The sequence below is a fragment of the Charadrius vociferus genome, unplaced genomic scaffold, assembly GCF_000708025.1.
Source record: "Charadrius vociferus isolate BGI_N301 unplaced genomic scaffold, ASM70802v2 scaffold49, whole genome shotgun sequence".
Taxonomy (NCBI): Eukaryota; Metazoa; Chordata; class Aves; order Charadriiformes; family Charadriidae; genus Charadrius; species Charadrius vociferus.
In genome coordinates, this window is record NW_009661375.1 from 3,539,431 (window position 1) to 3,563,352 (window position 23,922).

A 23,922-nucleotide genomic window follows, 5' to 3' on the forward strand; every position below is an offset into this window, starting at 1 on the left:
TCTGCGTAGCCTTACTCTGCTTTTGCCTTCTATTTTTTTTTCAGCAGAAATCCCTTTCTTCTCCTTGCTCAAAGCCACCAGAGATGCTCTGTGGCAAGAAGGCTCTCACCCTCCTCTCAGCCCACCAGCAGCCCCACGAGCTGTGTGTGTTCCCTCCTGACCCCGGACCGCGTCCGCTGGCAGCTGCTGGGGCTGCGGGAACACGCCGCTGCTCTCGAGCCAGCTGCCAGCCAGGTCTGGCAACGCTGCCGCGAAACAAAACCTTGGCTTGGAAAAGAGAGATTTTAGTCTGGGTGTAAGGCAAAGGGATTTCACCAAGCGTGGATAACTCCCAAGGAGGGATTTCTTGCCTGGCAGCAAGGCTACGGGGCGGCAGACGTAGTGGTGGGGGCTGATTCCTTCCTTCCCAGCTGCATCACCCGCTGCTTCTGACTCCCACCTCGTTTCTCGGACTCTCCACCTGCATGTCAGAAGCAAGCCAATTTTCTGTGACGGATTAAGTGCCTGGTGTGACAAATGTACTTAAAAGTCAGGCGGGGAGACTCCTCCACAACCTGTGAGAGGGTGTTTAATATTCTAACTGAGCGCCTGCTGGTGCGGGGGTGATGCAGACGATGCCGGCGCGGCTGGCTGTACACCCCGTGGGTCGCCAAGGACATCCCTGCTGCTCCACGGTCCCTCTGCTCTCTGTCGTGCACCGTCAGGGGCTGAAGGAGACATCGTGCGGTCACGGCACTGTGCAGCCATGCACAGCCCTTATGCGTCTCAGGAGCAATGTTGACAGTGTTGTTTTGTTTTAAATGGAATTAACGAAAACATCTGAGCTTCCCTTTGTGTGATACAAACCCTGCTGCAACCAAATTTTTAAATACCTCTCTGCGGGATGCCTCTCACTGTACCCACACTACTCTTCTCATACAGAACATCTACAAAGGAAACGGGGTGAGAGAGAAATTCTGGCACTGTTCGAAGCTCCTGACACAGCCTCTCCTCTTCCCATCAGCGCTGGCTTTCCTGCAATGGTTGCTGAGGTACTGGAGGACCAGCGGAGCGGTTCCCTGTATTGCAATGCTAAGCTTGGGTGTGCTGGATGGGCCCCACGCCTGCGTGTGAGCGGTGTCCGAGCGCGTCGGGCTGGAGCTGTTGCAATGCCTTACCCTCAGATGTCTGGAGGACCAGGGTCTTGCTGTACGGGCTGACTCCTGTTTTGTTGAAGGCTTTGACGCGGGCGCTGTACGTGCTGTTGAAGTGAAGCCCATCCACCGTGCACATGGTCTCCTTGCCCACGTACACCTCCTGCAAAGCAAGTGCAGTTAGTGACTGGAGCATGGACTCCCAGGAGAGGGAGAGCAGCTCCCCGTGGCCGTGACGCACAGCCACGCTCTGCTAGCTGGGGCAGACTTATGAGCACTGGATACGGCCAAAGCAGAGCAAAATCGCCCTATGATTTCTTCCTTAACAATTACTTTTCACTGCGTCCAGCTCTGGAGCCCCCAACATAGGAAAGACATGGACCTGTTGGAGCGGGGCCAGAGGAGGGCCACAGAGATGATCCGAGGGCTGGAGCCCCTCTGCTGGGAGGAGAGGCTGAGAGAGTTTGGGTTGTTCAGCCTGGAGAAGAGAAGGCTCCGAGGAGACCTTAGAGCCCCTTCCAGTCCCTAAAGGGGCTCCAGGAGAGCTGGGGAGGGACTTATTACAAGGGCATGTAGTGATAGGATGAGGGGGAATGGCTTTAAACTGGAAGAGGGGAGATTTAGATGAGGTATTAGGAAGAATTTTTTCACTCAAGGAGCACAATGTAGGTGTCCTAACAGACTGAGCTGAGACGCCAAGGTGGCCCTGATCTAGCTGGGCTCCAGCACTCACAGAGCTCTCCTGCAGGCGGCACCCTGTCAGAGAGCACAGCTCCCACCTCACCACCCCAGGCTCACTGCAAGGAACGCCTTTGTGGTTTGATGCTCAAAGGCATCCTCTTGCCTCAGGACACCGTCCCAGTCTCTCCTGCCTGTTTGTGTGGGAGGTACCTAACAGGCTGGGCCACACACTGACCTGCTCTCTGCAGGGACTGTCACCTGTATGACAGTCGGCACTCCCAGTTCACCGGGCAAATCACCGCCTGACACGGTCAGCTCGCTGCTTTTAGGCAGGAGAATGGCTCAGTGATTTCCCCTTCGTGGCACCAGCCATGTCCCATGGGCTGGAGCAGCCCTCTATAACCCCAGCAGCAGGAACACCACGCACATCCAAGCCCCTTCCCACTGCTGGTGGGATGAAAGAAGACTGGTGTGCCGGGGAATTGCCCTCACCTTGCCGGGGTGGCTGTGCTGAGCCTTGGTGTCCCCAAACTCAGCCTCCTGCTCCCTTCTCTCTCCAGATCCCACCCACGTCACCTCTCTCCTGCCTCAGCTCTGCCTGAGTTTCTTGTGGATGGATTCAGAAAATGCAATGGGCTGGTCCCTGCGCCTGCTCTCGGTGGATGTGAACACGCCAGGATAATTATCAGTGTGTCGGATCAGAGAAAAATCATATTTTAATTGTGTAATTACAGCAATTTAAAAGCCCTCAGGCCTTAAACACCTCTGCTTGCTGGCAGCTGGCAAACCGTGAGTCTTTCACGGCAATTAGCGTACCTTGCATGAAATATTTAGCAACCTAAAAAGATGGAGCTTCAAATGCGTTCTTGGCATTTGCAAGTCATTGGTCACCGGAAAGGTATTTCCACCTCCTCAAATAACCTGGCACCCCGAAAGAGCCTGCAGCTTGTCTGCAGCGTCTGCATCCCTGGGCACCTCAGCAGAGAGCCCCATGTTTCCAGGGAAGGAGGGGACTTGCAAAAAAGCCCGGGGAACATTTTGGTGGCTTCACGGCAGGGCAATACCGGAGTCAGGAGCACCACCTTGCCGCCAGGACTGGCTTCAGGCTCCGAGCACCTACCCTGAACTGGCCGCCGTTGCCGTCATCCAGCTCTAGGATGTAGCCTTCCACCTGCACCGTCGACAAGGGGGGCTGCTTCCAGGACAAGGTGGCACTGTTGTTGCGGGTGCAACACTCCTCTAGCTGCAGGATTGGGGGGGCCGGCACTGGGGAGGAAACTAAAGACAAATTAGTGTAACCCTGGCTGCTAGCACCACAGAGGAGGAGCAGGGGGAGAGCGGCGGCGTGCGCGTTGCAGCCGGAGCGCAGAGGATGCATTTACTGCCTCGGTGGGAAGCCAGCACAGCACAAGGGATGTAAGTGCGATCACGCGGGTGCGAGGTGGGGAGGAAGCAGAAAGGACCGCTCCCCAAAAAACAAGCTCCACCAAATTCCTCCACCTTGCAGCCTGGTGAAGCTGAGATTTCCCCGGAGCGACTGCACTTTCTTCCTGTTTTCTAATGCATTTTGGTGAAATATGGCAGTGCAACGATATCCCTGGTATCGAACCGCCTGGACTCTTCCCAGCAGCCTGTCCCAAAGCTGGGACACACTCCCCCACGCTCTGCAGAGCCGGCTGCAGCTCTGGGCCTGCCCTTATCTACAGCCCAGCGGCAAGCGCCGCTCTGCTTTGCCATCAAACAAATTCACTGCAACAAAACAAGCGATGCCGGAGCAGCAGGGATGAGCCTCGGGACATGCAGAACAGGGAGCGCCTCACCTTTTTGCCATGGTAAAGTCTGTTCTAGAAGGGGAAGCAACCGCACGAACTGCGAGACTTGGGGAAGAGATGAGTGTGTGTCTCAACGATGCTGTTTGAGTGCTGGGGAATGATAGCCCTTAACCTGCCCAAAAAGGCTCGGGGTCCTTTCCAGCACACAGCCCTTGCTGCTGAACACCTCCCGGGGAGGAACAAGCATGTTTCAGAGAGGTCTCCAAACTGGCACCAGACAGTCCCTGTCCTCAGCCTCCACATGCTGCAAGGCGGAAGGCTGTGCACCCTATAGCCTCCCATCTGCTGCCGAGGGGACATAAAGGACTGTCAGGACTTTTTCTGCTCCGACTGCTGTATTTGGGCATCTGCACGTATGTAGCGTAGCCCGCTCCTGCTCTAAAAAAAAATGGAGGGGCGACAGCGTGACAGGGAAATGGGATATCTGCTGACACACCCCATCCCCTGGCCAGGGACAGCCCTCCCAAACCCCCTCTTAAAAGAGCTGCTCATCCTCCATCCTCATCCTCACCGCCCAAAGTCTGACAAGACTCAGTGAAAAAAAGACATGGAGAAGCCAGACAAGATGTGGAGGAGCCACGGATGCCCAGGAGACAAAAGATGGACTCGCTGGCCATTCACCACCTCCTTCTGTGTCTCCTCCACCTCCCGGGTCAGATCCTCAGGAAGCACCAGGCTGAGGGCCTGGAGAAACTGAGTGGAGAAGGGCGTCACGTTACAGCAGAAGGGAGGCTGCTCGTGCCCAGCACGTGCTGGCAATGGATACAGGATGCCCTACACCTCTTGCTCACCTCTGCTCTTTATCTAAACCTCCGGTGTTGACCTGTCTCCCCCGGTGCTGAGACACGTGTTTGAGATCCAAACCCAACCTTCTGCAAAGTCCACAAAAGGCAACAACTTCACAGAATTCACAGAATTGTTAGGGTTGGAAGGGACCTCTGGAGATCATCTAGTCCAACCCTCAACTTAAGTCCAACTTACTTGCAGTGAGGGTGAGACGAGAGGAAAGCCTCCATCAGCTCTGCCCTGCCTCCACGGAGGAGGGCGGGCGGCTAAACTAGCAGCAGATTTGCTCTTATTAATTAAAAATAACCCTCTGGGCTAAATTGAAAGAAGGGAGGGCAGGAACACGCTAACGTCTCCACCACTGGTGTGTAAGCAAAACAGTAATCCAGCCCTCTTCTCGCTATCAAAAAAATGTTATTGACACTTCAAATTAACTGCCTGGCTAACGATGAGCAACTACGAGCGCTCCCAGCAGCCATGCCCAACGCACCCTTCTCACTGCAGCAAATGCCAGCGGGGACACTATTTGAAGATGCTCGTTAGCGTTACAGAGGAAGCGCGTGGTCATCAGCCTTCCGCTGTCTGACCGCTGAGAAACGCTGGTGTGTGCAAACGGCTCCCGCGTCAGGAAATCCATCCGTGAGGGCACTGAAGAGCCACGCCAGACCCGCAGCCGGGGGCCTCTCCTCCAGGCAGCTCATTCGCACCACCTGAAGGTACAGGGCTCCCTTCCATGTTCTCCTGAGCTTCCCTGCATCACAACCCATTTGCATCTCCCGTCAGCTTCCCAGGGCTCGCCAAGTCGCAAATTGCCCACAGGTTGCAGCGGCTCTCCGCTTCCTGCAGAGCCATGCAAACGCAGTGGCTCTCCGTGGTACGGGAGAGCGACCGTAGAGGGAACAGAGCTCGAGGAGGAAATTAAAATGGAAGGTCTAAAGCAAAAGGGAGGAGAGGGGAGGGGAGGGAGGACCCCGAGCTCAGTGCTGTGGCTCTTCGTGCCTTTGTGTTTGGAGGGACGCCGTGGCTGCCCGCAGCAGGTAGCTCGCGAGCTGGCCCGTGCCAGATGCTGCTCAGCACTAAGCAAGCGAGCGTGTGTGAGCAGAGGTTTGGGAAGTGCCTTATGTTGCTCCTGAGACCCCGGTCCCAACCTGCAGAGCGTTTTCTAACGCGCTGCCAGGCAAAACCAAGCTCCCAGCACCTTGATCTGGCACACAGCTGCCCAGCGATGCGAGACAGGGAAGCAGATGGTTGGACCAGGGTTGCAAAATACACAGGAACGGGCATAACTCTGGGATTGGGGTGCCCAATCGTGCTGGGAGAAGATGAGAAACTCTCCTCTCCTGCCCCTTCCCTTTGATGACTTACATGGAAGCACCCAGCATGAGCAGAGACGGGTTTTTGAAAGGCACTGGAAATATTCTTACCTTTCATCTGCACGAAGTCGAGCTGATGGATGGACTGTAGCAGAGGGGCGTTGTCAAGGTTCAGGTCGAAGTCCGTGGTCATCCGGGGTGTGAGCGTCCCCTTTCCCCACTGGTCTTCAGTCAAGTGCACTCTCCTGATGAGAGCGTCGGAGATCTGGTGGCGAGGAGCAGCCTCAGCTACCGAGGGCCACCTGTGTGCTCTACCTTGTCCCTACCCTGCTCTCCTCCTTCCCTGCGCCTCCCAGGCTGCCACTTCTGTCCCTGACTGCCAAAGGCTGGGACATCACACGTGGTTTCTACCATCGCCCTTTGCCGCAGGCTTAGATTGGCAGAGGGACCCCAGGAGCTCTGGGGACTACTTTAAAGGCAGGGTCCAGTACCAAAAGAACCAGCCCAGCAACGAATGGTGGGATGCAGTTCTCAAGTGCTGTATGTCCGTCTCTCACTGGAGAGCCACGAGACACCACGTTATGATCACTGCTCCAGAGATAAACCACCGTCTGCTGCAACCCTCTGGTCAGAGTAAGAAATGTCCCTGTGTTCTGTCCTGCTGCGAACCTGGAGGTGATGAGAGGTTGGCCCTCGATTTTTGGAAAAGCTGGGGACAACATCCTTGGGGGAACTCCCCCAAATCTGCCACGTTACCCCAGGGCCCTGGGCTGTGCAATGCCTTTCCCGCTCCCCTCGCAGCCCCACCGTGAGCAGCTCCCCACCAACCTGCAGGAAGCCGCTGGGGTCGTTCTCCTTGATGACCTCCAGGCAGTACTCCATCAGGCCCGTGGTCTGGCGTAGTTTGACCGTGCAGTGAGAAATCTGGTCTCGCACCACCTGTGATGGGACAAGGAGAGCAGCTTTGCTTGGAGCTGTGGGGTTTTGGGAGACGGGGAGCAAACGGGCTTTGGCATCGTGTGGGCACAGGGAGAGGGTCAGGGCAACGCGAAGGGAGACAAAGACTCAAGGGAGGAGAAAAAGGCAGAACCGGCCAAGACTCATCCACTGAATCCCACATCCTTGAAAACCTGGCGAACAACAACAAGCTCTGTTTAGCTCCAAATTATTAACCCACGTAATTATTCAAAGCAGCAGGGCAGTTCCTTGCTCTGTCTTTAATTTGGACAGCTTCCAAACGACAGCTTACGAACCCCACGCAAAAGCAAATGCCTCCCTCCACAGATACACAGCTGCGGCCGCAGCCTGCGTGGGGCTGCCCCATCCATCCTCGCCGTCAGGCTGCGGGGTTGGCTGCGGGGCAGCTGCACCCAAAGGCCCCAGGTGAGGAGCGAGCCTGATATTTTGGTTATTTCCGAAAGGAATGAACGCATCACCTCGCCCAGCTTCAGCTCTGATTTATGATCTGTTTGAGATCATACCCTCCTCACTTGCAAGGAGACTGGGGTAGGGCCAGGGAGAAGGAGGTGGCTCAGCCCTGCGGGTGTGACGCAAAGCTCCGCAGGACACTCTTCCCTGGTTGGCCATTATCTACACCACGTAAAGGTGGAGCAGGCAGCTATGGAGAAGAGCTCCCTTCATTTTGAGGGGCTGCTGTTACGCGGTTTACGTTCTAGATTATTCTGGCCCATCCCTGGAGGAGTTTAAAAAAAGGGTAGATGTGGTACTTGGGGACATGGTTTAGAAGTGGTTTTGTCAGGTTAGTTGGTTAATGGTTGGACTTGATGATCTTAAAGGTCCCTTCCAACCTCAACAATCCTATGATTCTACAATTCTATGAGATGCTCATCTGCCCATCAGCTGAGATGAACCACGCTGCAGAATTGCCTCATTTTCTCCACTGGCTGCAGCGGGAGTCAGGGAATGAGCTCAGAGGGAGAGGTGTGCCGGTGAGAGGGGATAAATCCTGCACCTCTCACGGCAGGGCTCCCTACAGCACACCAAGCTCTGCCTGGGGCTGCCCCAGCTGCACGCTAAAGCACGTCTTCTTCCACCCAGGGATGGTTTCCCCAAGGCAATGTGCTTCAGCATCCCAGCAGTGGAGTACAAGCAAGCGCGTGGTTTGGCCCGTGCCCCTGGGCTCTGCTGACCTTCCCTGAAACACAGCGGGGAGGACGGGGTTCAGGCTCTGGTATCGCGAGGGTGCGTTTAACGCTGGCTGGTCCCTCACGCCGAATCCCCGCAGAAGGAGACTGCAGGGCTGCACCCGGTGTCAGCGAGAATTCTGTCATGGGAGATTGGCAGAGCAGCTCAGGAAGAGAGATTTATGCTTTAGAAGAACGTGCCCGTGGCAGATAATTTATTTTTTTTAATTCTGGAAGAGCTTTAAAGCTGTGTGAAGTTCTCCACAAGGACTGAACAAAGCTATGCAGTTCTAGAGACTGCAGCTATTTAGGATGTTATGGACAGTAGAGACGAACTTCCCATCAGCATCTGCAGCTGCAGTGTGATGGAAAAGGCTGCAATAAGAAGCGATTAACATTTCTGAAGGCACAGTTGTGTCCTCAGCACCGCAGCTGGTGAATCCCAGTGCCTGTGTGCCCACCGGTCCATAGGCACAGCAGTAATCAAATGACCACCGTGGGCTGAGGAGCACCTCCTGCTGTGAGCATCCCTATGGCCCGAGGGATGGGGAGGTGAAACGAAGCACATGTCAGCCTCCTGCAGCAAATGAACCTGGGTTTCAAGGGGGGTGATGACTCCTGCAGGGCAATCAATCACATCATGTGTTGCTTAATTATAATTTAATCACCTCTACTTAATCACCTAACAGGAAGAAAAGACTCACCGGTCCTCCAACTTGGGACAATATATCTGCTTCCACAGTATATTGTGGGATTGAGGGCACAATCAGCAAATTTGCTGATGACACCGAGCTGTGTGGCACAGCTGACACGCTGGAGGGAAGGGATGCCATGCAGAGGGACCTGGACAGGCTGGAGAGGTGGGCCTGTGCGAACATCATGAAGTTCAACCAGGCCAAGTGCAAGGCCCTGCACCCAGGTCGGGGCAATCCCAAGCAGAAATCCAGGCTGGGTGGAGAATGGCTGGAGAGGAGCCCTGAGGAGAAGGACTTGGGGGTGGTGGTGGGTGAGAAGCTCAACCTGACATGGCAATGTGCGCTGGCAGCCCAGAAAGCCACCGATATCCTGAGCTGCACCCCCAGCAGCGTGGCCAGCAGGGCGAGGGGGGATTGTGCCCCTCTGCTGCGCTCTGCTCTGGGGAGACCCCCCTGCAGTGCTGCCTCCAGCTCGGGGGGTCCCACCAGCAGAGGTGTTGAGCCTGGAGAAGAGAAGGCTTCGGGTAGACCTTAGAGCCCCTTCCAGTGCCTAAAGGGGCTCCAGGAGAGCTGGGGAGGGACTCTGGATCAGGGAGGGGAGTGACGGGATGAGGGGGAACGGTTTTAAACTGGAAGAGGGTAGGAAGAAATTCTGTCGTGTGAGGGTGATGAGACACTGGCCCAGGTTGAAGCTGTGGCTTCAGAGAAGCTGTGGCTGCCCCATCCCTGGAGGTGTCCAAGGCCAGGTTGGACGGGGCTTGGAGCAACCTGGGCTGGTGGGAGGTGTCCCTGCCCAGGGCAGGGGGGTGGAACCAGATGATCTTTAAGGTCCCTTCCAACCCACACCATTCTGTGATTCTATGAAATGCTACAAAGCACTCTCCTAGCTGGCTCCCGACTTTTAGGTGGCAACCGTTCCTCCATGCTGCTTTTAGCAATCCCAGCCCCAGTTTCCAGCCCGTGGCAGAGGGCGGCTGGAGCAAGCCCGGGTGCTGGGGAGGGGGCTGCAGCCAGCGCACCCCCTGTGCAGAGCGGACAAGGCAGCAGAGGGAGCTCCGAGAGCTCTCTGGCCCAAGACGTGTGCACAGAAGCTTGCAGAGATGCCGGATTGCTCTGAGACGGGGCTAGCGAGCAGCATGATCGGCACACACCGGTTTTGGCCTCAAACGCTGTCAACAGAGGGAAGACTTCATTCAGTGCCAGTTTCTAACACTTGAGTGCACTGGAATGGCTCTGCAGGGATGCGGTAGAGGCACCAGCTAGTCCTGGAGATCCGGACTCCTACACTGACCTTTTCTGAAAGCGTGGGCAAGCCCCTGGACTTCCTTTCTCCGTGGGGATGGTGGGTCCTTCAGGGCGGGATCCAGAAGGTGCAGATGGAGTGCAAAGCCTTGCAGCAACCTGCAGCCCCTGCCACGCCACAAAAAACAGCTGCTTGCGTTAATTTGATCTCTTTTGCCCAGACAACGGGTGCCGAGGGGTTGTTCTGCTCTTGCGAGGGTTGTTGTGGATGTCGGGTCTCTCACTTGCAAATCACGGTGTTACCACTGAGTGTGAGACAAGCCCAGCCTGCGGGCTCCAACCTTGCTGTTAGAGGATATCGTGACCGCACTGACCAAGCCAGGGCCGGGTTTTGCATTCCCTGCCTGCTGGGCTGCAGATGGGCAAGTGGGGATCCCACCCTGATCGCCCAGAAAATGCACATGCCATCGGGAAGACGGCAAAGATGGGATTGGTAAAACAATCTTCTTATCTTCTTTGCAGCTTAAATCTCTGTCTGGTTTGCCCAGGATAATGAATTTGTGAGCTCCTCCCTGCCCGAGTAGATGTTTTCGAAGTATTATCAGCAGAATTGCCATCTGGTACCGCCAGCCAGACGTGAGCCTCCAAGAAACAGCATTTCGTTGAGTGAGGACAGGCACGGTGTCCCCGGACAGCCCTGGTCACGCAGCTGGCTGCCCGGCTTGGCCAAGAGATGGGGTTACTGGTGAGGCGAGGGGACCCGTCACCGCTGCTCCGGTGTCAGCGTGAGATCTGCGGGGCTTCCTGGCACTGTCTGGGAGGAGGGAGCTGGGACACGGAGATGCCAGCTCCAGGCTGATTAATTACTGAGCTTCCTGGCAGATTATCCCTGCTAATAAAGGTCTGGTGGGGAGTGGAAGTGCTTGCTGCGGGCTGCCACTGAGGCTACGTAAATCTTTACGGCTGTGGGTACAAGAAATTCCATTTAAAAATAAGTAAAAGCTTTTTTTTTTTTTTTTTTTTTTTTTTTCCCTGTAAAAGTGGTCAAAGACCAGAACAGAGAGACTGTGGAGTCTCCGGCCTTGGAGATATTCAAACCCCGACCGGAGGCACCCCCGGGCAGCCTGCTCTAGGTGCTCAGAAACCACACCTGAAGCAGCGGCTGCAGCTCTGTCCCACCTTTAGCGCCAGCGATCCTGCTCTTCTGTAACCCTGCGATCCCCTTTGGGGACCAAAAACCCATTCATCTGGAGAACTAGAGCATGAAACGGCAGTTTAACTGCAGCATCTCCACAGCAGGCAAGCTGATAGCGGAAATCCATGTTCCCTTCACCACCAACAAATGGTTTTCAAGGGAAGAAGAGGGATATTTGGCTGGGACCTGGTGGGGCTTCGTGCCCTTTACAGCTTCTGCGCTCCACACAAGAGAAATGGGACACAGACAGGAACAGAGAGACTCCACGAATTGCTTTGATTGGGGAAATGAAAGGTTTTAAAAATAAGACATAAGCACCCCCCGCACCTTCGAAGGCACAGTCTAAACCCAGCGGGGCCAGTGAAACCGAAAGGTTTTCCACGTGGCCTTAAGCATCCTGTGGTTCTCATGCATCAGGGATTTCCAATCCCTGGGGTACCTCAGCTCCCTGTTACCCCAGTAATGAAGAGTATTTCGATGAAGAGAGCTGAAAGCGAAATCTGGAAGTTCCTCAAGCCTTTGACTCACGGAATCAAAGGAGGCTGTGCAGGGCTGAGGGGCCTCAAAGGGTTTGAAGGATTCACCAGTTCGCCAGGACAACCAAGCTGCCTTGAATTCGGCATGCAGGTAGACACTTTACAAACCTCTCCTGAAACCACATGGGTAAGACACCTCACTGAGTGGTGGCATCTTCTGGGAAAATGGTAATGGCTCAGCTGGTGAGGGGATTTGGGCAGCTCCAGACATTTTGTTTGTGGTCGTTTTTATCAAATGCCTTTTTCTCCCTTCAGGTACCAAAGGAGGCAAGAGCCAGAACCTGGTTGCTAATTACAGCCTATAAAAAGGACTTTTGCTGCGCACTCACAGCAGTTCACTACTACCTTAAAATAGGAAATTTATTTCAAGAGCTTTTCCTCCCTGTAAGATGACATTAACTATAATTTACATTTTAATACAGCTCCTAGAAGGCAGTAGCATCTGCACTTATGTCGACTTAAATGTCTTCCTCACCTTCCTCCTCTTTTTAGTACTTGGCTAGATAACTGGTTTTCAAGGCACTCGACCTCACTTGAACCTTGGCTCCTCAGCGCCTGGGACGAATCCTACCGTGGATGTCACAGGGAGGACACTGAGCCTCTTCACCCTGGGCACGCTGTGGCTGGGGTATGGTCACCTGCGTGGCCCTGGGGACAACGTTACAGGGAACAGTGCAGCAGCGCTGCTGTTTGCAAGGCTGCAAACCCAGATGGAAAAATCCCCGGGACAGATCCCGATGGTTTGATTGTGCTGAATCCCACAACCACGCGCATCCTCTGCGCAGAGCATTTCCAGGTGGATGTTTCCATGGTGACTCGCCTCTTGCTATTGGGAGAGGAGGCTGAGGCTGGAGCTGGGAAAAGCAGAGCTGCTGTGTTAACAACCCTGTGTGATGCTGGCGGCAGAACGTCCCGGGGGCTTGCGCAGCCTGTTCTGATCAAAGCCTTCTGTATGGCACCAATAGGTGTGGGAAGGTGCGCTACGGAGACCTGGTCTCCAGTGCAGAGCCACTGGAGAACACAGCACACAGAATCATAGAATCATAGAACGGTTTGGGTTGGAAGGGACCTTAAAGATCATCTCGTCCCCCCCCCCCTGCCATGGGCAGGGACACCTCCCACCAGCCCAGGTTGCTCCAAGCCCCGTCCAACCTGGCCTTGAACACCTCCAGGGATGGGGCAGCCACAGCTTCTCTGAGCAAGCTGGGCCAGGGGCTCTCCACCCTCACAGGAAAGAATTTCTTCCTCATATCTAATCTAAATATCCAACCTAAACATGGACAGATGCTCCAGAGGACAGACGTGATTCAGCTCTTCAACAGAACAAGCAGAAAGCTTGAGGGACATTAGAAAACCAGAGGCATCCCTGCGGCCTGATCACAGCTCTGCAGAGCTCCTTGTCCTCAGTTCCTAGCTCCCAGTGCTGATGGCCTTCCCAAGGTGGTCAGACACCATGGCAGGGGGAAAATAGAGCAGAGTGTGGAGGGATTTGTAAGAGAAAGCAGCGGTCTGGTATCTGCATCTTCGGGAAATAATGCACCTCATGATGAGCTTATCTGGTCTGTGTGTCCTGTCTGGTGTTTCCATACAGAAATGGTATGGTCCAGGAAACTAAACCTGTGCTTCTGTCCTGTTTCTCATCCTTTCATGCCAGTCCTGATCACCAGCGTCCTAATCCAACAGGGAACATCAAGTTCCCTTGGGTTTCCTGGAAAATCCTGACTATAACCCCTAAAGATGGGTCATGGACCAGCATTTCATCTCTGGAGATCCAGTGCTATGGACAGGAGCCCCTGGTAAGCATTTCCTACATAATTAGCTCCCCTGGGGAATGTGACAACCACTGTTTGCCTGCAAGGGCTCTGCAGCCAAAGCACAGTGGTGAAATCACAGAGCAAAGACATCCTACGACTTGAAGGCCAGAAGAAGGCCAGAATGGTCCACCACACTGCCAAGAGCTTACAGGAGGTGCACACAGAGCTTGGACCATGTGTGCTGTGGACTGAAAGATTTCTTCCTGAGACAATACTGCAGGGAATCCTCTCTGTCCCCTGCACAAACCAGCTCGTGCTGTAGGGCACCTTCCCTCGGGGAAGACCATACTGGTCCTTTGAAAACCAAGGCCAGCAATGAGGAGCAGGACAGACAAGGAGGTCTGTCCTGGAGGTGGAGCAGGCACCTGGCCCCACTATTCCTCCAGATATTATTTTTTAAAGCCTGGGTTCTTAATCTGAATCCAAGTGTAGGGGGAGGTTGGGGAAGAGCAGGGGACCGTCCTGTCCAAGTTCATTTTCTCCCAAACCTCTCCCCGTTCTGGAGAAATTAGTGTTGGCCTCCATGAAATATGTGTCAAGTAGGTCAGTCCTGAAGCTGAGCCGACCCCAACTCCGGGCACCGCACGGGAATGGGAACCTGGGCTCTGCAGTGAAAGACACCTGTGGTAGTGTCCCAGCCGGCGGGCTCTGTCCCTCCGTGCCTCTCCTCCTCTCTCACACAGCGCCGTATGATGCCGTGATGGCCAACCTCCCAGCAGGCAGGAGAGGCAGTCCATGGAGAGATCAGCTGCAGCCAGGGAGCTGAGGCTCCATGCTGGCTGCTGGAGCAACTAGTTTGGATCTGAAAGGGCTCCTGGGTGGCACAGCTAAGCCACGCTGGTCAATCTATCTGCTCATCTCCTCCTTGGCTGAGATGCTCTGGGGACATGGCAGTGGCAAGTGGACATACAGGCCAAGCTAAGATGCTCTGGACTGATCTCCTATGGGAAGGGGTGAAGCTATCACCGCCAAGTAAGCAGCCAACTGTCCTAATGTGAACATCAACCAGGACAAGCCCCATGGTCCTGCAGGAGGACCCACCATGGGTCCAAATTCAGCACAAGACGCATGTGAAGGTATGTGCAGGACGGTGCTGGACATGAAGCGTGCTGCTGCTGAGGGGGCCGGCAGAGGTGGGGAGGTGGCCCCTCTGCTGCACAGTCTCGCACCCTGAACATCCTCCTTCCTGATGCACTGGAAGGATTCCTGCTCCCTCTGCAACGCTTCCAGCTCTCCAGAGCCTCGGAGCAAGAGCTGGGGGCTTTATTATCCTCCTCCCCCACCCCAGCCTGCCCCAGCCGCGGGCAGGGGACACACACGTCCTCTCGGGAGGCAGCTGCTCCAGGCACAATGCTGCTTTCATGTCTCCTTCTGTTCCCCTGACCCGTCGAGCGCGGCCAGCCCAGCTCGTGCCCAGCTGGAGCTGCAGGTGCTGCCTTTGTCCCGAGGATTCTTTGGAGGAGGCAAAGGGGGAAACTGCCCCACGTGGCGATGATCCGGGCAGCCCCTTCCCCTGGGTGACAGAGCAGGTGGGGACGGTGGCAGTGCTGGGGAAGGGGGGGGTCAGGGACAGGCTGCAGGGATGGTGGCGAACGCTCACCTCGGTGGCCTGGTGTGGTCGGGGGACCCTGTGCGTGCTCAATGAGGACAGCAGGGATGTACCCAAAAGGATCGAGACTCTCCTGCACCCTCTGTCCCATCTGCAGCTTGCAAAAGCAGGCAAGACCCTCTCTGTCCCCGTCGCCAAGCCAGAGGGGAAGGATGTGTGTCCACCCGGGCTGAGTGCCTCGGCTGTGTGTCCCAGCCTGATGATGCCAAAGCCCCGAGAAGCAATTCTCAGCGTGCAGGACTCTAGCCGGCACTCGGGTGCGTCGGGGCTGCACGACTCTCCCCCCACAAGGCTATGGCCAAGGGCAGCCCAGCTGCATTTATTACCCACCTCCCCGCCTCCCGCCCCTGCAAAAATAAAGGGAAAATCAAATCATTTCAGGCTAAAAATCTGACCAACACTGCGCAGGCTGCAGTGGGAGCCGCTTCTGGATTTTAAACACCAGCTGCTGTGATGCTGCTGATAACTGGACGCGGGCTCGTCTCATGTGCCACGTCTGCCAGAGCACGCAGCGCCACGGAGCCCTTGTGCAGCTCCCTTCCCACGGCGCGTGAGGAGCCGCGAGAGCTCCGTCCGTCAGGGAGGGAGGGTCGAGGGCGGATTTTAACAGAGTCCAGTCTGAAACCCAGCGGCTGTTTCTTCTTTTAAGGGCCGGGCCTGCCTGATGACAAAGCCCGGCTGATGACAAGGGTGCATGGGGGTGGGATGTACGTGCTGGAGGGACAGAAGATAAGAGCAAACCGTGGGATGCAGTTCCCTTCCTCCGGCCAAAAAGTGAAAGGCCTCTGTGGGTTGCGCTGAGCAGGGAAATTGCTCTGTGCTGCCCGGTTTTGTGAGAGTTTAACCAACCATGCCCTGAAGGGGAAGAGGGAACGAGAACCTTTCCGGGCCTAGAGGACAGGTTGGCAGCACGGCATGCCCGTTTGGGGATGGGCTTTACACCGAGCACCGAGGCTGGGCTTGGACCCACGAAGCTGCTATTGTCCACCTCCCGATGGAAACGCTCACGAGCCCTTGTGGTATGGTGCCCATCATCTGCAGGCAGACTGGAGCCTGGTGGCCTCCTCCCTCATTTTAGGCAGGTCCAGGAATCCCTTTGGGAGCCTCACGGGTGGCCCAAAACAAGACCAGGAGGGATGCAAGTGGAGCCAGAGAAGAGATAAAAAGGTTTCTAGCCCAAACACTGGAATGTCCTCGGAAGAGGGACCCTGGAAACACAAAGTGATGGTGTGAAACACCTCAGCTGGCCCGTATCAGTGATGGCCAGGGTGCAGCAACCTTGTCAGATACTGGGCGCTGCTATACCTGCTCCACTGCTCTTTAGAGATTTAGCCCTTTGCTTCCCTTCTCAGCCCCAAACCAGCTGAAAAGGCACAGAGTAGTGACTGCAGGAAGGACACAAGCCAGGAGCCTGTTTCCACAGCTGAGCTCAATGCTCATATTGAGAGCTGAACCTCCGTTCCTTCAATGCCAACAATTCACCTCTCAGCGAAAGCTGAAGTCATGAGGTGCTCAACAAGCACAGAACAGAAAACAGAGCATTTCCTGCTCCTGCCTGATGACAAAAGTGGCACCTCATGATACCAAGTGCTCCAGAACTTCATCTGAAGCCAACAGAAATTACAGGCACTCAGCATCCTGCAGGATCACGCTAGTAGCTTGGGAGCAACGTGGGGCATGAACAAGGTCTCTTTCCAGCCTGTGGATGCTGTACACAGGGCTCTGCTGAGCTAATGACGAGTAATTGTCCCAGTAATGGAGTAATTCAGTGGGAACCACCACCTGGAGGACGCAGCACTTTGCTCAGCGCCTGTCACACTGGGAGCGGGCTGGACATCCGCAGCAAAATGGAGTTCAGCTTTCCAGTGACCTCCCCGTTCCTCACGCAGCACTTCACCCCAACAAATAGCATCACAGTCCTCGTCCCCATCTGGTGCCAACCCTGTGGAAAGCTCTCTGACCGCCCGACCTGGTGCGTAGGGGCTCACCTTCAGCTTGTGCTCGTGCTCCTTGTTGACCCGGGACAGCAGCTGGGCTTTCCTCCTGTTGAGGGCATCGATGAGGGCGTCACACTGGGCCACCAGGCAGGCCTCGAACTCCACGCTGTTCTCCTGCGGGTCAGAGCAGAGCATCACAGCCCTCGGCACGCCTCCATTTCAGTTGGGAAACCTGATTATTTTTTTTTTTTTTATGATACCGCACAGACCATTTTTATATGTGCAGCTACACCACTGCAACACAAAAATCCATACCATTAGCACATGGGGTGTTTACACCTTTGGCTCATGGCAAATGTGGTGGTGGCAGGTGAGGAACAGGTTTGGTCCATCCTACCACATCCTTGGAACTGCCTATGCCAGAGACGGCAAGGGCTGGGGTCTCTGCTGCTCGCTCCGTGACACCGGCAGCTTTGGGAGGGGCAGTTTTTGGGAGGGCTGCAGGGGCGTAATATGAAAAGTCAGGCGTGGGCCCCTTTGGGAGAGCACCCACCAAACCGAGGTGGGGAGATGGGACAGAAGGTGGCAGAGCAGCTCGTCCTGGTGGGAAGGGGCCGTTTCTCGGCCAGGAGACGCAGTACCTGGATTTGCTGCACCATGTTGCGGAGTTGGACCAGGAACTCTTTTGCTTCCTTGGCTCTGTCTGACAACCCGTTCAGGGCCTGGGAAAGCTGGCTCTGCAGGGGGGGAAGAAAGAACAAGGTCATTCCCATGTTCTGGACTCATCCTTGTGCTGGAGAAGCTGATGTGTGTACAATTTGGGCTGGGGATGGACTGCAGCCCAGCACTGCCTTCCTGGGGTGTGCAGCCTTCAGCAACCCACCGAGGTGTCCTTCTACCCCTGCTGCCCCGAGTGTAAGGAGAGGAAAAGGAGGGTTAGCTATCATCACGGATGCCCTGGGCTTGGGAAGCAGATATTCAGTGTCCAACCTCCTCCAGAGGCATCCCTGGGTGATCAGGGACAAGCCACATCCATCCTGCGTATCAAAGTGAGCCAGTGGCTACCTCCACACGATCTCTGCTCTCCAGGGAGCAAGCCACCAAAAATCCTGTAGGATCTGACCCATGTCTGCTGAGGATGATCAGCAAAAAGGCACAGGTCAGGCCACTCGAATCAGACTGAAAATCCCCCAGTCTCCCCATGAAAGCTAAGGTAAAGCAGGGACCTCCCCCACCATCCAAAATACTGTCTGCCCCTTCCTCCTCCGGTGCGAGGAGTGGGAGCGCTCACCCACAGCCTGCTCCGGCCCACGCTGAGCTGAGCTTCATATAACACAGTAATAATAATGATCATGCCTTGTTCCTCTTCATTTTCATGGCACTTTCCAAACGTTAACTCCGGAATTTCCCCCTTTTGCCATGATTTCAGTAAGAGTTATCATCCCAAGAGCTGGGCAAATCACCCATGACCATTCACCTCTGGGAGAGATTTTTGGGCTGCACAACGCCTGCAAACACCCCACAGGATTTGAGGTACGATCTTTATGGCAGACACAGAAGGGGATCCAGAAGATGGCTGATGTCCCCAAATCTCCAAAAACCTAATGTGACTGTCCCTCCTGTGACCAGGACACCGGCACTAGGGTGGCACCTGCCCCATCGTGCCGTGCTCCCCCGGATGCTGGCGCAGGGAGAGGGAGAAGGCGAGATGGGAGAGGGGGAGTGCTGGTACAGAAGGGATGTGAGGGCACCGGAGCACAGCACCTGCTGAGATGGTGCTGGGCTGAAATTGAGAAAAAAAGAAATGCTGTTGAAGAGACGAGGTAGCAAACGAATGGCAACCACTTAATGGCCCATAAAATGACCTTAGTGCTGCTTCCCCAGGAGATGTTAATATAACCCTAGTGATTTCTGCATTTCCTTTGTAATTTATTGTGCCCGAGTCATTAGGATGTGGAGCTAATCAGCGAATGTATCTCTACTAAAAATGGGATTGCTAAGTCAGCTCAGCAGGTCTCCCCACCTCTCCTCCCTCCCCTCTCCGAGCAAAGGCTGGAGGAGAGCTGAGGTCGGAGCCCGAGCTGCTCCCCACGGCGCTGGCACCCCCAGGGGCACCCCCAGGGACCGCAGGGACGAGCCAGCCCTGCCTCGTCCCCTCTTTTTTGCCCCTGCCAAAGCCTCCATCACCCTGCCCCGCGCTCACCCTCCGCAGCCCACGCATAGCTCCAGCCCTCCCAGATTTAGGGAGACACCTTAAGCCCCGCAAAGTGGTTTGCTGAGAACCGAGCGCTGCAGGGCCCTGGTCTTCGATAACGCAGGCAATTCATAGAGAAAATCAGTGGGAGTTTGTTATGTTTACAAGCTCCTTATTAAAATTGCAGCATGGTGGGTTTTTTCCTTTAATAAAGTCTTCAGAAGGCTTTTTTTTTTTCTTTTTTTTCTATGAACATACATTTCAGAAAGGGGATCTTTAGATCAACATAACTCTTTCAGGCTTTCCTAATGGGCAAGTATTTTAACTGTGCTCTTAAAATTTAGTAAGATCTCTGCGATGCCAGTGTGCACTGTCCATGCACAGGTCCTTCACCCTGGACACCCCCAGTCTGACAGCACAACGGCTTCCACGGCGCAGCAAGCTTTGAGCTTGACCACCTAAAGAAAAAGATGGTCCCTCGCCTTCAGAGCATCCCTCCCCGCGGTGTCACACTGCATCCCCATTCTCAGCTCAGCCCTTTCACCTGTTCGAGGCGTCCTTGACGCCACCAGTGACTGCAGGAGAGGGCATGAACTAGTGAGGAAACTATTTTTTCCATCATTGTAAGGTCGGTGAGGTGCCCAGTGGACACCCTGCCCCGTCCCTGGTCCCCGGCATGGAGAAGGGGGTGCCCACACCAGCACACCCAGCTCACAGTGATGTGCAGTAAGAGCCAGTGCAAAGCTGATGATGCCAATTCCTATGTATGGGTGGCCACAGGCTCCTCACTGAACACGGGAGCTCTAAGGTTTGTTTTTTTCACCGGGATGAGCTTTGCGCCGGTCTCCGGGAAGGGTCCCCATTACACCGAGCCTCTCCTGGAGTGCAGACACGTTCCCGGACACGTCCCCTTTGAAACAAACATCTGCCCAGCTCTCCCGCTGCATCCCTGCTGCTTCTGGCAAGAGTCACCCCGCTGGGGAGGCAGAACTGCAAGCCATCACAGTTAGCCCATTAAACAAGGTTAATTAATGCTATACGACAAGAGAGCGCATATGGGAATGTGCGCAGGGACTCGCGGGCATGCCTGAATGTGTTCATTAAGGGCAGCGCTGCAGGCGCAGTGACAACGTGATTCATAACCGAACGCCACAGAAAAACAAAGTCCTTCTGGTTTCTGTTATTATGTTAATAAGTCAGAGGCTGCGGAGAGAAATTAAATGACTGATTAGGTCCGTAAATTCTACAGGTACCTTCCATGACCCTTGGAGCGAACCCAAGCTTTAATGCAGTCTGTCACTTCGGAGAAGGATTTAATCACCAGAGACGGAAGGCCGAGTCACAAGTTTCCCACAAGTGTGTGATCTACATGGAGGGAACAGGAGATGGAGACTCGGGAGGAGTCCTTGGTGTGGGAGCAGGGGGTCAGGAGGACCTCAAGCCTTGTCTCCTGCGTGTGCTGTACAAGATGCTGTTAATATTTCTGACACACGCTGGAGGGACTTCCCCTTCCTGCAAAAAGGTGGAACGTTGCACTTTGCATCTCCATGTGGAAACAAAATCTTTGGGGCTTCTTGGGGCCGGGAACCACATTCTGGGGACCGCTGTTCCCCCACAGAGCAGGGGACGGTGGATGGAGACCCAGCGTCCTCCAGCGTGCAGTGGGGCAGCCAGCTCACATGCGCTGGACCGGAGCAAAGTCCCACCCCGAGCTAGCACAGGCAGAGGAATTAATGACAGGCAGGGGAATTAATGAGTGTGAAATGAAGAAAAATCCCATTTAGCGCCATCTTAAAATCAAGTGAATTTGTTCTTTGCCGAAAGCTGGCCTCATTTTCAATGCTCTTGTTTCAAGGCAGTAAGAAGAGACCTCTGTAATTCGCATTAATGGGAGCTAAGCATTTAAATCTCTGTCCCCAGAGCACTTAGGAGAGAATCTGTCCCCTCTTTGTGTTCGCTAATAGCTCTGTAACCCTCCTTCCCAGGCAGGGCTGACAAAGGGATTTCTGTCACTCTGATTCTGCCTTGTCCCCGAGCACGGGTGACCGCAGCGGGTGCAGAAGGCCGGCGGCTCACTAGGGCTGAGCAGGCTCTAAGAAATGGAGAGAAACACCGTTTAAACTCCGCATCGCCTCTCAGACGGAGCTGGTCTGGTTCACCTCCCGTATAACCCAGCTGCCAGCGATGGAGCTCCTCCAGGTTTACCTTGAGGCGAGGAGGCAGCTGGGCTTGTTATTTTAGGAGGCGCCGGGTCCCGCTCGGCATTGGATGCTGGATTGGTGGAGCCGGCTCTGCGTGACAGCTCCATCTGGCATACTGAGAAAAGTCTGAAGTTAGCGAGCGTTGGCCACCATCAAGAGCAAGAACAGTTGCTCTTGTTTCAAACCCCAACTCGCTTGCGGGCTCTGACACCAAAGAAAGCGTCTGGAGCACTCAGGAGAGACAGCCAGTCTCCTTCTCTGCTCAATGGAGAGGAGGGCAAGCCAAAAGGCAATTGCTAGCCCTTGGCCAGATGGAAGCCCCCTCTCCGTGCCCCTGCCCACCCAGGAGCTCCACAGCTCTGCACTGCCCACCCCCAGCCCACAAGGGCTGCACCCACGTGCAGCAGAGCAAGCTTGCGTGTGATGGTGAAAGGTCCCAAATTCAAATGAGAGCAATAAAGGACATTTCTGGTCATGGTCAGGCCAAATGTACTCCCCAGTGCAGCATCTTCTGTACAAGGGTGCTCTTCCAGCCTCCAACAGTTCACAGCTCAGGAACTTCATGAGGTGGACATGGCTTTCACGCAGCCTGTGTAACCCCGCTTGGATTTCTCTTCCACAGAACTGTCCTGTCTCCTTGTGGATCAACATAAACTTTTATCACCCACAAGGTCCCGTAGCAAGGAGTTGCCAGCTTAAGGTTAGGTTTACGGTTGGACTCCATGATCTTAAAAGGTCTTTTCCAACCTAAATGATTCAACGATTCTAAGCGCGTGCACTGTGAAAGCCACCTCCTCTGGGCTGCTGCAGACCATCCCTGCTTCAGAGGCCATTTGCACCTGAGACTTCAGGTGACTGCACCTCCTTAGCAGCCACAGATGGGCTAGGTGCTCCCTGTCACCCCAGGACAGAAACCTCACCCCAGAAGAGCTCTCAGCATTACAATGAGAGCCCAGTACCTGCTCTGACACCCCAAGTGTTGCAACCAACTCCTGTTTCTTCCAACCAAGTCAGTCTTGTAGCCAGTTCCCTATGCTGGAGCATCCATATGGAAGCAAAAGAGAAGAGGAATAAGCCATGGCAAGAAAAGATGCTGTTCCCAGCTGTTCTGCTTGTACCCTCGAAAGGATGAGGAGCTGTCACAGATGCTGGAGTTGAAGTCATGTGCTTCTTTCTTTTAATTAAAGCACAGGACCTACAGCCTTTGAATCTTAAGGCAAGCTTACTGTATGTGACGCCTGACTAATTAAAATGGGATGTTTAATTAAAACTTGCATTCAATCAGGAAGTTGATGAAGCTAAACTGCTGCTAATTGGCTTGAGGCTCCAGTCACGAGAGCCTGACTTTTGGATTCACCACTGCCTAAGAAGAGAAACCGGGAGCTTTTCCTGGAGCTGCAGCCTGGGCTGAACCTGCCCCTCGAGACAGGAGCCTCCACCGCGTGGCGAGGGGAGACCAGAGCGGGCAGCACCACGTCCTGAGGTCCCGCAGGGGATGGTCCTCATGGGGGACCGGCGATGGCAGGGAGCTGGCTGCGCCCTGTGCTGCGAAGGAACCTGCCGATCTGCCCCGGGGGAGGCTCCTTCCCGAGCCTGCTCCCAGCAATGATAAACTCCAAAATGAAATCACACCCTCACCGCTCTCCTCATCGCTCCTTCGCCCACCTGACCATCACTCAGTCGCTCCTGCTGGGCGTGCTCTGGGGCTGACTTACCATCGTTGCTACGTGCTGACTGCCAAAAGCCCTGGCTGCTCTCCTACAACACCCCCATCCCCGCTGGCCGTGCTGCCTCTGCTCCCATGGAAGAGTCCAGACCCCTTCCCCGCTTCACAGAATCCCAGACTGGCAGGGGTTGGAAGGGACCTCTGGAGCTCACCCAGTCCAACCCCCTGCCAGAGCAGGGGCACCCAGAGCAGGTTGCACAGGAACGCATCCAGGTGGGGTTTGAATCTCTCCAGAGCAGGAGACCCCACAGCCTCTCTGGGCAGCCTGTGCCAGTGCTCTGCCACCCTCAAAGTAAAGAAGTTTTTCCTCATGTTCAGACGGAACTTCCCGTGTTCCAGTTTGTGCCCGTTGCCCCTTGTCCTGTCACTGGGCACCACTAAAAGGAGTCTGGCCCCATCCTCTTGCCACCCGCCCTTTAGAGATTGATCAGCATTGATGAGTTTCCCTTGCACACCCCCCCAAACTGTATCAGTAATCCCTGTGTACTTACTCTGACGAGGACAAGTGAACAAGCCTGAAACCTGCTCAGAAACGGCTCTATTTGATCACTGCTCACAGACAGCAGCATCTAGAGCTCCGGGAGCCCACCAGCACGATGCGATGTGACACCACGCAGGGCTAGGCACTTACTACCCGTGCGCATGTAAGGACACCTCTTCCCAAAAATACCTTACACTTCTGCAACTACGGCTATCAAACCCGAACCTCCTCAAAGGTCCTCTTTCTCTTCCTCTCCCTTCCGCTCTGCTAAGCCCGGTTCCCTGAAATGGCACTGGAAACGCAGATGTGGGGCAGACAGTGGGTTATACCCCGAGACAACCTCTGTGTGCCCAAATGGTTGGTGGAGAGCAGAGCTTACATCGCGGCCCACTTGCTCTCTACC

The 23,922-nt window shown here is 54.9% G+C and overlaps 1 protein-coding gene across 1 annotated transcript; it reads right to left on the reverse strand.

Moving 5' to 3' along the window:
• Positions 1 to 362: 362 nt before the first annotated feature.
• On the reverse strand, positions 363 to 19,138 carry TRIM9 (tripartite motif containing 9). The gene is made up of 9 exons (XM_009893940.1): positions 19,121 to 19,138; positions 17,559 to 17,654; positions 16,969 to 17,091; positions 6,574 to 6,684; positions 5,857 to 6,010; positions 2,935 to 3,092; positions 1,142 to 1,296; positions 847 to 887; positions 363 to 460 (listed from the first exon to the last, which is right to left on the reverse strand). Exons 1-9 carry the CDS (start codon positions 19,136 to 19,138, stop codon positions 363 to 365), a joined length of 954 nt encoding a protein of 317 aa, XP_009892242.1.
• Positions 19,139 to 23,922: the final 4,784 nt, after the last annotated feature.